This window comes from Prionailurus viverrinus, chromosome X (genome assembly GCF_022837055.1).
Source record: "Prionailurus viverrinus isolate Anna chromosome X, UM_Priviv_1.0, whole genome shotgun sequence".
Lineage (NCBI taxonomy): Eukaryota > Metazoa > Chordata > Mammalia > Carnivora > Felidae > Prionailurus > Prionailurus viverrinus.
Genome location: NC_062579.1, coordinates 47,631,331 through 47,644,431, shown reverse-complemented (window position 1 = coordinate 47,644,431; position 13,101 = coordinate 47,631,331). Strand labels below are relative to the sequence as shown.

At 42.9% G+C, this 13,101-nt stretch overlaps 1 protein-coding gene across 3 annotated transcripts in view; it reads right to left on the bottom strand.

Moving 5' to 3' along the window:
- Positions 1-384: 384 nt before the first annotated feature.
- Positions 385-13,101, bottom strand: part of MSN (moesin) — a 65,886-nt gene continuing 53,169 nt past the window's right edge. For all 3 annotated transcript variants that reach the window (XM_047844375.1, XM_047844376.1, XM_047844374.1), the window contains 9 exons: positions 12,437-12,520; positions 11,809-11,955; positions 10,691-10,787; positions 8,402-8,565; positions 5,463-5,593; positions 5,043-5,203; positions 3,648-3,740; positions 3,118-3,342; positions 385-2,596 (listed from right to left, as the gene is read on the bottom strand). In XM_047844375.1, coding sequence (XP_047700331.1) covers positions 2,432-2,596; positions 3,118-3,342; positions 3,648-3,740; positions 5,043-5,203; positions 5,463-5,593; positions 8,402-8,565; positions 10,691-10,787; positions 11,809-11,955; positions 12,437-12,520 — 1,267 coding nt within the window. In that variant the 3' untranslated portion in view covers positions 385-2,431. The remainder of the gene's footprint in view (positions 2,597-3,117; positions 3,343-3,647; positions 3,741-5,042; positions 5,204-5,462; positions 5,594-8,401; positions 8,566-10,690; positions 10,788-11,808; positions 11,956-12,436; positions 12,521-13,101) is intronic.

Sequence of the window (13,101 nt, the reverse complement as noted above, 5' to 3'; positions counted from 1 at the left end):
CAAGCCTGGAGTACTTCCCAATAAGGAAGCAGGACAGGGCCTGACTATCCCAGGAGGAGTCTAGAGACCCTTCACAAAAAATTCTAAAGCCCCAAGTCCAAGTGAGCCCAGGAGCATCCCATGATCAATTCAGGGCCCACCTACACTGGAAAAGTTGACCTGTAGTCCTGGAAACTGTGTAGGCAATTAAGTCAGACAGTCTTGTCCCTTGGGTAGTGTTTTCTCAAGTCCATTGCGTCCCTCCTAAAATGAGGATGGTAATATCCACTCTCCAAAGGACTGAAATGAGTATGAAATAAGACCAGGATTGGAAGGTGGTCTACAGAATGTAAATTACAGTGAAGTAACTTACAACCACCCACTCATACATACTACAACAAAATATCAAGTCACAGAGAAGTCTTCTTTAATTGGCACTGAAACAGAACATGAGTTGAGCATAAACCCCTCCAAAAAATTTTTTAAAACCCCCCAAAATACACATGCACACAAAAACCTAAATACAAAATCTAACCTTTCTTCCCAGCCTCCCTGTGAATGGGTTATTGCCCTTAAGGCAGCTAAACTGCCCTACAATTTCAGGTTTGAATTTAGCTAGTATAGGGCATATCACCAAGAGAGTGTCAATATAATTCACAGCAATGCACATGACTCCCCAAAGTCAGAATGAAGTCAGGGAGGGATCAAAGCCAAGGGCTCTGGGCTAGGGGCATTGCATGGAAGGACAGTATAACCCCTTGGGAACTAAACTCTTGGGAGAAGGCAAAATAAAAACAATGAAACAAATACCAAGTATTTTAAGAAGGGACTGTAGGACCTATAGTGACAGGTGACATCACTAATACTGAAAGCTTCTTGCAATAATGTTTCTGGCAAAATATTCTTTAATAATATAGTATATGCTTCCCAGGTGTGGGGATGGTAAGGGAATGAGGCCAAAATGATCCTGCCTCAAGACTAATATCTTCTAAGAGTGCATTAGCAAGAAACACAGAAATCAATATTGAATTAGATGCCACTAGAATATATAATACTTGTAAAAAAAAAGAGCACACATGAAACATAGAGGAAGGGGAGGTTAATCCTGGATTGAAAGAAAGAGGTTGGAGTGTAGAAGGGACCAGACCAGAGCCCCCAACATCTCTCTGGTTTACAACTTCAAGGGGCAGCACAGCTGGGGCAAGACTTGGGTAGAGGTTTGTTAAACAGAAGCAGGGCCCATTCATCACCTTGGAGGGGGTGAGGGAAAGGAGCTATTAAGGATCTCAGGGGGTCAAGTAAACAGTGGGATCCAGGCTGAAGGCTTTTCTCACCACACTCAGCATCTACCCACTCACCAATTGAACCAACTGGCATCAAGCTCCAGAGCTCACCATACTAAGGCAGGGATGTCCCTGAAGCAGGAATGGTGGCCCACATAGCTCTGATGGAAGGTCTGATGAAAGAAGTGACCTTAGAACCCTGGCAGAAAAAATACTGAAGCCCAGTGTGAACATTTCCTCCATTTGGCAAGAGTGCTGGATGGGACTGGCTAGTTTTTTGGGTAACCATCCCTACCATTCTAGCTGGAGGGAATTTGGGGGTTGGAGTGGGGAGGGGCAGATCCCACGAAGGAAGGAACTCAGAATAATACATTTTCCGCCCATAAAGCTCACTTGAAACAAGCCTAGTCTCCTATAAAACATTAGGGTAGGCTCTCCTATCCAGCCTTGCCTAAAGTGAATGGCCAACAGCCTTCTAAGACGTTGGTGAAGTCTCTTGAAGGTACTGTCTCCTGCCATCTCACCATGGGGAGAAACTGAATTCCTAAACTCAGGGATAAAACTTATTAGAACTGAGTTTGTAGCAGGCCCCATCTGGGAGGTATAGAGAAGAACGACTGAACATCTTTTTAGCTTCCAATCATTATAAAGCCTAAATAACTCTAGAAGAAATGGGAATTGGAAGGGCTAATCCTAGGTCATTTGACATCCTAAAGCATATACTCAGGGCCGTGCCTCCTTTCCTAAACCATGTGATTTTCTGCAAATCACAGGACCCTGAAAAGGAAGGCAGTCTGTGGCAGGGGTGTGGGGGTTATTTTTCAACCAATACCACACTTCACCCCTACAGAACAACAGTAAATGAGGGGGTATTTCCCAAATCAAGTGCGAAGTGCCTCTAAGCTAGGGAAGTGGTCTTTTCCTGTAAGCTATATTAAATGGGACAGAGGGAAAGAGGGTCCAATTGGCACCATTGTGGGCCATGTACTTGTCCAAGGTAGTGAGTGGGAGCTGAGGGGCTAAGTTTGGTCCCATGGCTACACTGAATGCTTGGCATGACTCCAGGGCTGTTCTAGTTAGTGGCTTCAGCACAGTGTGAGTTAGGCAGGAGTAAAAGAGTGTGGGGGCAAGGAAGAAGGGAGGAGGGGTCCCTACAGTTGGGGTGACCATTACATCGACTCAAATTCATCGATGCGCTGCTTGGTATTGCCCTGCCGGATCTGACGCAAGGTCTTGTATTTGTCTCGGCCAAGTCGCATGTTCTCAGCATGTATCATGTCATTGGCAGTCTTCTTGGACTCATCGCGGGCATTGGCCAGTTCTGAAGTGAGGGCCTGTGCAGGTGTAAGGGGATGAGGGGTTAATGGCTTGATCTAACTTTACCTTCCCTTAAGCAGATTCTCTCTCTCTACCCCCCTCCACACACATTCACCCCTCTTTTTCTATATACACTAACACATACACACACACACACACACACACACACACACACATTTGTTGAGGACCATTTTCAGCCCTGTTGGGACTGCAGTGGAGCAAAAATAAAACAAACCCCCCACAAACTTAGGGGACCAATTGATTGATGGCAGGTATTCTCTAAGAGTAGAATAATGGTAGAAATCAGGTCAGGGTATTTTCTGAATACAAAAGTTAAATGGAGTATGGGGCAAAAAGAAAAAAACAAGGAATAGGGGGCCAGGTCTGATGAGTAAGTGATGGATGCCTACCCTTAAAGCTCTTGTCATAGAAAGGCTCAGCCTCCCACACTCCACTGAGACAGGCTCCTCTACCTAACTCCCATGATGATCTAGAGAATGTACATTGTATCTTTGACCCTTTGGCCCTGCCTAGATACCTTCAGATGCTTCTGCACACGCTCATTCTTCTCTGCCTCAGTGGTACGTTCCTCCTCACTGCGGTCCTTGGCCATGGCATCAGCCCGCAGGTCAGCACTGGCCTCTGCCCCATTCTCATCCTGCTCATCCTGCTCATTCTCAGCAGGCTCAGCTACATGAGGTGTACTCATAGCAGTCTTCAACTCAGCACGGGTCTTCTCCAAATCTTCTTGTACCATCTGAGCCTGTCCAGTAACAGAGGGAAAGAAAGACCAGCAGTCAGACGAGGCTAACTTGTGGCATCCTACATGTGCATAGAATAGCCCAGAACGAGGCAGGCATCAGGTCATCCAAGTCACTTTGTCTGTCTTTAGTTTCTGCAGCTGTATAATAGGAGTATTTGAGAAAGCCTCGAGCTTTCTCTCATGATGCCTGCTGTCAAGGAGGGATGGAAGGAGTAAGGAGCCCAAATCTGAGGAATCTAAGGAACTGAAACTTATTCATATAGTACTCTTTCCCATAATGCTTTGCTCTGGGCACTGTGTCTCACCTTCTGCTGCCATTCCACAGCTTCACTTTCCTTCTTCTGTCGGGCCATCTCCAGCTGGGATATTCGAGCTGTCAACTCTGCCATTTCCAAGGCCTATGGATAAATTGGAAGGTTGTGAGAGCTGAGCCTTCTGGTCCTCAGGCCCCAGGTATCTTCAACACCAGTTCCCCTGGGGAACAAATAGGGAACCTGCTGTTCCACTTGCTTGCTGTTCTGGAGACTCTTTTTACCACACCTCCTCCAGGAAGCCTGGAAGACCACTCCTATTCTCAGATCTACTATTCTTTAACTCCAAATCATTTCCATATAAGTCAGAGATCCCCATCTAGACTATAGACCTCCTAAAGACAAACATGTCATTTCTCTCTTCCTCATCTATCTCTTTCTCTCTCTCTTTCCTCTCTCCCCCTCTCCCTCCTTCCCTTTATCCTTCTCCCTTTCAATTTCTCTTACATACACTACTGCCCACTGCATAGTTAGGGCCTCCATAAAGCTTTGGAGATCACTGTGTCACTACCTAAAGTACCAGAACCTTTCCTGTTTTCCTAGAATGCTCAGGGTTTCCACTAAGACTCCTCCCAGGACAAGTATAGGAAAGACACTGTAGTGTCACAAGACGATCTGAACAAGGGAAAAAGCTTATGCACACCCTCATACCTTGGACAGGTATCCTAGAGGAAACTTCCCTCTGCTAACTAGGTCTTAGTTCCTGCACTCTCACTCCAAACAGTACAAGGGAAGAACATATATCAAGGAATTTGGGCCACAGGTTCTTAATTTCTGAGTCACAGAACCCTTGGAAACATGATAAAAGTAAGGATGCTAACCCTCCTCCCTGATAAATGCATAGACACATAGTCTTACATATGATTTAGAGAGCAAACCCTTCAAAGAGAGGCAAAAATGGGTTCTCATCCTTATTCAGTGACATTGTGTGACCTTTGACAAGTCTCTTAAACCTCCTTGAGCCCTAATTTCCTTATCTGGGCATAGTATCCGTATGGGTTAACCTCATAGGGTTATTGGAGAGGAAATAAGAAAATAAGGGGAAAGGAAAAGTCACGAGCATAGCTTGTAACACACAGGCAGTCAATTAAGTGTAAATCCCTTTGCTTCTTTCCTCCCTCCTTTCCTTTGTCAGGTCATCAGCTCAGATACCCAAGGGCTAAGAAGAAAGTAGAATAAAAGTAAGGGTTACGGAAGATAGTTTGCAAAGATTTCTGGGCCACACCAATGACTTTGCATCTTGCTTCTGAATAAGCTATCTGCTGGGGGCCCATAGACTGGCACCCTGCTGGAAGAAGCCAGCCCTGCAGGCAAGGGTAACTGTGAATAGGTAGGCAGACAGAGAAGAAAATTCAGGTACCACAATCCTAGCCCATTTGGTAGCTTTACCAGCTGTTCCTGGGTCTTCTTCTGATCCTGAGAGGCCTGCAACAGGGCTTCCTTGGCTTCTTCAGCTTCTTGACGCTCTTTGGCTAGTTTTTCAGCCTCACTCTGGGCACGCTTCCGCTCCTGCTCAAGCTCCAGAGCCCTGCGGGTCTGTTCTTCCAGTTCTGGAAAGAGAAGAAGGGGGAAAAGTGGTGAAGAGTGCAGATATGAAGAAGAAATACGTAGTTTCCCTTCTGGAGATGCTTCACCCTAGAGCACAGCTGGCAGAAAGTTCTAGGCACTCTTCCTCTTGCCCAATCTTTCATCTATCTGTAGCCATATATGGATTATACAGCCTGAGTCTGCAGCTCAGGCAGAAGGGTCTCCAGCTCATAAAGTCAGGCTCTAGGAAAACCCAGTCTCAAAAATGACTCTAAGCCTCACCATGCTGAGCCTTCTTAGTCTGTTCCTCAATCTGCTTCAGTCTCTCCATCAGTTCCTCCTTTTCCCGTTCGATCTTCTCCTTCTCCTTTTCTGCCATCTCACGCTTCTTCTTCTCATTTTCCAGCAGAGCACTAAGAACAGAGAAAGGATGGAATAGTATATCAAGGTTACATGGAAAGGCCCGAAGTCTCCCTTGCTCTTGACCCTCAGCCCCTACCACACTTAGAGCTTGTGAGTTGGGAACACATTGCCTTATCTCCACATTTTTGTCTTCACATCATAGCCCCATGTGGGCCAGTATACTCAGTACCCTGTCAGTTTGTCCCTGAGTCAGGAGATCCAACCTGGACTCCCAGCTCTACTAGTAACCAATGGGTAACCAGTGGGTAACCTTAGCTATGTCACTTCTTTTTTCTTGTTCTCAGTATCCCATCTGTAAAATGGCCTATTTGTCCTTCCTTGTCTACCTCATAGTTATAGGGAGTCAAGTTTTGACTCTGCTAGGATACTGTGCTTCAAGTCCAATAATCTCTATGGCTAGGGTATCAGTCCTTAGGCCTAATTCTGCTTGCCCTCTGAAGCCCAATTCTAGGCTCTTTTTTTTCCCCAGAATGTGTTGCAAATCTAGAACAAGTATTCACTTTTTCTTGTCCCAATACCTCTTTAAAGAGGTTGCCTTCTCACTCTAGCCTAGATGTCTTTTCTTTTTCTGGGCCTCAGAATACTTGTCCTATCCTTCTCCCCATCTTTCCCCTTTATTATTTTTATCCACAGCACTTCTTACCATCTCACATACTGTTTAATTTGCTTATTTGTTCTGCCTCTTCCCACTAGAATATCAGCTTCCTGAGAGCAGAGATTTTTGTTTTTTTTCACTGCTCAATAATTATTGAGTGAAAAGATGACCCAGCCTTTGTACCTTCAACAGTTATGTACATACTGTTTTTTTTTCTCTTTATCCTACAAGACTATATATAAGGTCCTTGAGGGAAGGTTACTGTCAGATCCAGCTCTGTGAACTGCTCCCAATCTCAGTAAAATTTTTTGAATAAGAACCATGGTGTCTAACGTCTCAGACATGAACTCATTTATATTAGAAGCTTCTTGAGGATCCAAACTCTTTATGACAGAGTACCTACTAGAGCAGTGCTCTCAAACCTTGAAATGTATAGCAATCACCTGGGATCTCATTTTTTAAATAAACCTATTGAGGTGAAATTCATATAATAGTAACCATTATAAAGCAAACAATTTGGTGGCATTTAGTACATTCACAATGTTGTATATTTGCCACTTCTATCTAGTTCAAAAACATTTTCATCACTCCAAAACAAAAGCCTATATCCATTAAGCAAGTCTCTTCCTATCTCTCCTCCCCATAGCCGCTAATAACCACCAACTTGCATTCTGCCTCTACAGATTTATCTATTCTAGATATTTCATATAAATGGGATCATACAGTATGTGAACTTTGTGTCTGGTTTCTTTCACTTAGCATAATGTTACAGAGGTTCATAAACATTGCAATATGTATCAGTACTTCATTCCTTTTTACAGCTGAATAATATTCCATTGTATAGTTGTATGATTTGTGTATCCATTCATCAGTTGGGCATTTGGACTGTTTATACCTGTTGGATATGAACACTTGTGTACATGTACTCTTTAAGTTTATTTACTTTTGAGGGAGAGAGAGAGAAAGTGTGAGTAGGGGAGGGGCAGAGAGAGAGGGAGAGAGGGAGAGAGGGAGAATCCCAAGGAGGCTCCACACTCTTAGTGTAGAGTCAGATGCTTACCTGACTGAGCCACCCTGGCAACCCACATGTACTCTTTTCAACACTTTTGAGTATATACCTAGTAGTGGAGTTGTGGGATCATATGATAATTCTGCTTATTTTTTAATTTTTTAAAATATTTATTTTTGAGAGGGAGAGAGACATATTGTTAGCATGGGAGGGGTAGAGAGAGAGAGAGGGAGATACAGAATCTGAGGCAGGATCCAGGCTCTGAACTGTCAGCACAGAGTCCAATGCAGGGCTTGAAACCATGAACCGCAAGATCATGACCTGAGCAGAGGTCAGAGAGTCAACCGACTGAGCGACCCAGGTGCCCCTCATGTGGTAATTCTATGTTACACTTTTTGAGAAATCACCAAACTATTTTCCACAGTAGCTGAAACATTTTACGTTTCTACCAGTAATTTACATGAGTTTCAATTTCTCCACATGCTTGACAATGCTATTATTTTCTGTATTGATTTATTTACTTATTCTACATTAGTGAGTTATCAAGTGCTACCTCATTGTAGTTTTGATTTGCATTTCCCTAATAGACTAAGGATGTTTTCATGTGCCTGGTGGCTTCTTTGGAGAACTGATCACCTAGGATCTTAAGATGCAGATTCTGAGTCAGTAGATCTGGGGTAGGGTCTCAGATTCTGACTTTCTAATAAGTTCCCAAGTAGATGTTGATGTTGCTGAGCTTTGCTACACTTTCAATAACAAAGGGGTTACAGAGAGAGTACAGGGGCTTCATAAGGAAAATTCTGGTGGCTCTTCCTAATTCCACTCAAAAATCCCTACAGAATCCATGTTTAAATGTGCATGAAAGTTTCTGCTAATGCCACCACATTTGTCAGATAATCTGGAGCAACCCAGAGTCTGCATAGAAGAGCAACGACATTAAGGTCAAAGACAATGTGGAACTATGTCTTCATGAGCCTCTGAAATCCTAGGCTTCTAATGCCTGCTTCCTGAGTAAAGGGATGCCTGAGACTTGAGAAAGTGTCAGCCCTGTACAGCTCCCTCTCTCTACCTATCCAAGGATGGCTTCATATCTTTGTTTTTTGTTTTTGTTTTTATTTTTTATAATTTGACACCTTTGAGAAGTTTCTTTTCCCCAGCCCAGCCTCCACTCCACTCCAGTTCCACAGAACCTACCGTTCCATCTGTTTCTGGTGCTTTTCCTCCCGGGCCTGTGCCTTCATCTGCTGCACCTCAATGGTGTCAGGCTTGCGGCGGCGCATGTATAGTTCATGGTTCCCCATGCACAGGGCCAAGATACGCTTGTTAATCCGCAGCCGGGGAGCATAAAAGACAAAGTCCTGATGGGAAACCAATAATAAAAATGAATTTTAAGGGACAGATGAAGGTAAGCTTTTGCTTTTTGAAAAGCTAAGTCCAAAAGCATAAGAAAGGTTTTTTAGCCCAATTTTCTCATGTTAGAAATAGGAAAATTAATTATCAGAGTGGTGAAGTGACATAGCAAGCTAGCAACAGACCCAGGACTAGAACCCAGGTTTTTTGTCTCTGAAAACTACCAAACTACAATTTCTTGCAACTTGTGCTTATGAAAGCATCCTAAAATACCCTCAGTCTAACTGAAAGATAGGAACTGACTACATCTGCTAATCAGGGATCCTGCTGAATCTCAGGGGCCTCTTTTAGAGACCCAATAACCCCCACATAACACACTGGTGAGTACAGTATGGGTGGCTGGACTGTTTCTGTAATCTCCTAAAAGCACATCCCAGACACAGCCCCTTAAATTATTTTTGGAATAAGGCCAGTTGTAAATACATACATGAATACCTAAATCTCCTTAACATTGAGTGTCCTAGCTGTCCTTTTTTTAAAAGAAGCCCTTGATCTCAGCTGGCTTTATTACTTACCTTTTTCTTATGAAAGTTGAACACAGCAGCGGTTTCAATAAACACACACACACACACACACACACACACAAATTGTGTGAGTCTGAGTTTGTTATTACAGATACCACTGGACCAAGATTATCAGATAATGGATTAACTACTAGCTCCTCTGCCACTGAACCCAAACTACTACTGTATAAGGTACTATATAGCTTAGTGTGCAGTGGAAGGAGCACAGGCTCTAGAAGTCAAATAACTTAGGTATAAATCCCAGATTTACCATTTTTAGTTGTGTGATCTTGGGCAAATCACTCCATCTCTCTGAAACTCAGTTTAATCAGTTATAAAATTGGTATGCTACTACCTGACAATGCTGTTGAGGGTTAAATGAGATTATATATATATATATATATATATATACATATATATATATACACTATATATACTATATATACATATACACATATACATATACGTATATACATATATGTATAATATATATACATATATACATGTATATATATACACGCATGTATATATATATATATATATATGTATGTATATATAGTGCCTAGCAGCAGAAGTTCAGAGACCTCAAGGCTGGAGAAGAATGATTGAGGCCTCATGAGAATGGTCTGGCTGGGCATGGCCATTGACCCTTGTTGCACATGAGGTACACCAAAAGAGGAGACTCTTTTTGGTTTTTTTTGTTTTCTATCTTACTCCCAATCACCAGCTTTCCAGTCTTACTAGCCACAGGCAACTGAAAGGGTGAAAAGTATAATGAGGATATTAAAGGAATGAATGGACCCAAAGCCCTTTCTTGTTCTTGGGTTATTGTGGAGATAAGTCTTGAGAGGACAGCAGCAAAGTAACACCAAAAAACAAGTTTGGAGGATCATCTTTGGATCTGAACTTCCGACTCTATTCTTTCTTTAAAATTAAAAATAGGCCAGGGGCACCTGGGTGGCTTGGTTGGTTAAGCGTCCGACTTCGGCTCAGGTCATGATCTCACGGTCCATGGGTTCGGGCCCTGCGTCGGGCTCTGTGCTGACAGCTCGGAGCCTGGAGCCTGTTTCAGATTCTGTGTTTCCCTCTCTCTGTGACCCTCCCCCATTAATGCTCTGTCTCTCTCTGTCTCAAAAATAAATAAATGTTAAAAAAAATTTAAAAAAAATTTAAAAAAAAATAAAATTAAAAATAGGCCAAAGTACATGAACAGTTTAACTTTCTGGAGCCTAGATGCTTTAAAAAACAGATACACTCTCTGTTTCCACCCCTAGAGCATTAAGGCAGCAGAAGACAGTGGCTAAGAGGCAGCATTTAGACTGTCCATGGCTCTCCCTCATCCATGCTTCTCCTGAGACACAGGTAGCAGGGCGGCACCAGCTACAGGATGCCTGTTAGCCATGTCTTGGCATCAAAATCCCCTTCCAGTGCCAATCTCCTTTTGTGCCTCCTCCCCCCTACAAAAAAAAAAAAAAAAGCCAGAAAAATGAGAGCAAGATGGTATGATTGCTCCTAGCATTATCAAGGTCTTAGTAAGTACCTGTCTTGGCCAGTAGGAGGAATCACTTACCGGGGCTTTTTTGTCAATGGGCTTGATGACAAATTTCTTGTCATTGAAAGAAATGTTTCTGATTTCACTCCAGGGAAAGCCTATCTTGGGAGTCAGTCTGTAGAGAACAAGAACATCAGGACAAGGGAAAGATAAGAAGAACATAGAGGGTTGGTGGTTTGCCCTCCACGCCTCCAACTTCTTCCTTAAGGAGGTAGATCCAGTGTTATCCTATGCCATGAGGACAGATGCCAGTATTGAGGGTGCACAAAAGACCTCCTGATACTACAACCAACATATTATTCCTTGTCCCAATCTTTGAGGTTTGTTTTTTTTTTTTTTTGTATTTTTTGTTGAGGCATGGACCTTATAAAAATCTCTCACAAGAATCTCCAGCCCTATTTTATTGGGACTCTTCCTCTCGAGGTTGTAACAGCTGGGATAATGTAAACAATGAGCTCTAAGATTCAGAAATTACATGGAACAATAATTTATTATATCCATCCTCACCAAGGGCAGACAAAAGGGAAAAAATAAGCAAGTGAGATATGTCTGTAGCAAGAGGGATTATAGGCCAAAAGGTATTTAATCATCATATGGGAATGGGATTAATTATAAACCCTCACAAGGTAGGTTCTAGGTTAGTGCTGTCCAATGGAAATATAATGAGAACCACACATGTAATTTTAAATTTTCTAATAGCTATATGAAAATAAGTAAAAAGAAATATGGTGGAATTAAATATAATAACAGTTCATTTAACCCAGTATATCCAAAATACTATCATTTGAACATGTAGATTAATATTAAAAAATATTGAGACATTCTACATTCTGTATTTCACACTAAGTCTCTAAAGTCTGGTGTATAGTTTATACTTATAACATATCTTAATTCAAGAGTAGCCACATTTCAAAGTGCTTAATAGCCACATGTGGCCAGTGACTACTGTAGTAGACACTGCAAATCTAGTCAATGCAAGATCTAGAGGCCTGGGAGGTTGTGCAAACATTTGGGCTGATCTAAACTAGGTAGAAAAAGGTGGGACCCAGGTGGGACCCAGGAGGTACAGTCCTACTTCATCATGAGCCCTAGGTGTCAGAGTGGCCCAAATAAACTAAGAGACCTCTGAGCTATACCTGTCATTCTGCTCATAGATGTTGAGACCTAGAGCATCCACCCCCAGCCACAGCTCTGAGCCTTTCTTGTTCTTGATGCTGAAGTAGTTCACACCATACATCTCCAGGTCCTGGGCAATCTTCAGATACTCTAGGACAGCATCTTCCCTAAATGACAGATATGGAGGTGTTACAGAGGGGAGCCTATGAATTAGACCCAGGAAGACAGCATCCCTGTTCTGCACTTATGACAAGAATGCTCTTAGCAGAGCCCAGATAGTGTGGTGATGGTAAAATGAGAAGATTTATTCCTGAACTAGACAACACCTAAATGATTTACTATGTTTAGAGAGCTCCTTCCCCATTTCTTTGTTGGGAAGAAGCCCTTGGTACCCCAGAAGTTCTCTAGGGATACTGAGGTCCCTTTCATTTCTTTACAGTCAAAACTGTTTGGGCTAACAGTTGCCATCATTCACAAAAATAATCCTGATTTGCCTTCTATCTCTACTTTCCCCTATAAATTGCATTCCTGTCCCTTTATCTCCAACATCTCCAGTGTCTTTAGTCTTTTGTCTCTTTTCCCCCACAACCTACTCTCATTCTCCCTAAAAAAAAGCACTAGAACCCATAGTTTCCAGGGCAGGCTTACCTAAGCATGCCCCGGTGCTCCTCATGCCACACCTGGATCCGCTCCTCCCACTGGTCCTTGTTGAGTTTATGCTGCTCCAGGACCCTGGAAACACAACAGATAGTAGTTTCAAGCACAAAACCCAAATGAAGGAGTAAAAGGGAGCTCACTTAGCTCTCTGAAGGGTTGATGCAAAGAAAATATGGAAGTCAGCCCACTGAAGTCATATTGGAAGTAGATGGAAATTACAGCAGGAGGTATTAATTAGACATAGGGAACTGCCTGAGATGTAGGAGGGTTACAATAATGGGTGGAAAATAAAGACAATGGAAACACCTTCCTTTGTAGTTTTAACCAAAAAATCCAATACCTGGGTGGCTCAGTTGGTTAAGTGTCCAACTCTTGATTTCGGCTCAGGCCATAAACTCACATTGTGAGATTGAGGCCTGTGTCAGGCTCCATGCTGGGAGTGGAGCCTGCTTAAGATCCTCTCTCTCCATCCCCCTCTGCCTGCTTCTCTCTATCTCCCTCCCTCTCCCTCTCTCTCTCTCTCTCTCTCTCTCTCTCTCTCTCTCTCTAACACACACACACACACACACACACACAATAATATGTTGTGGTCTCCAAGTAGGGCAGTAATGTATCAAGAGTCTGTGCTGAATTGAAAGGCTAAGAGTCAGGACACT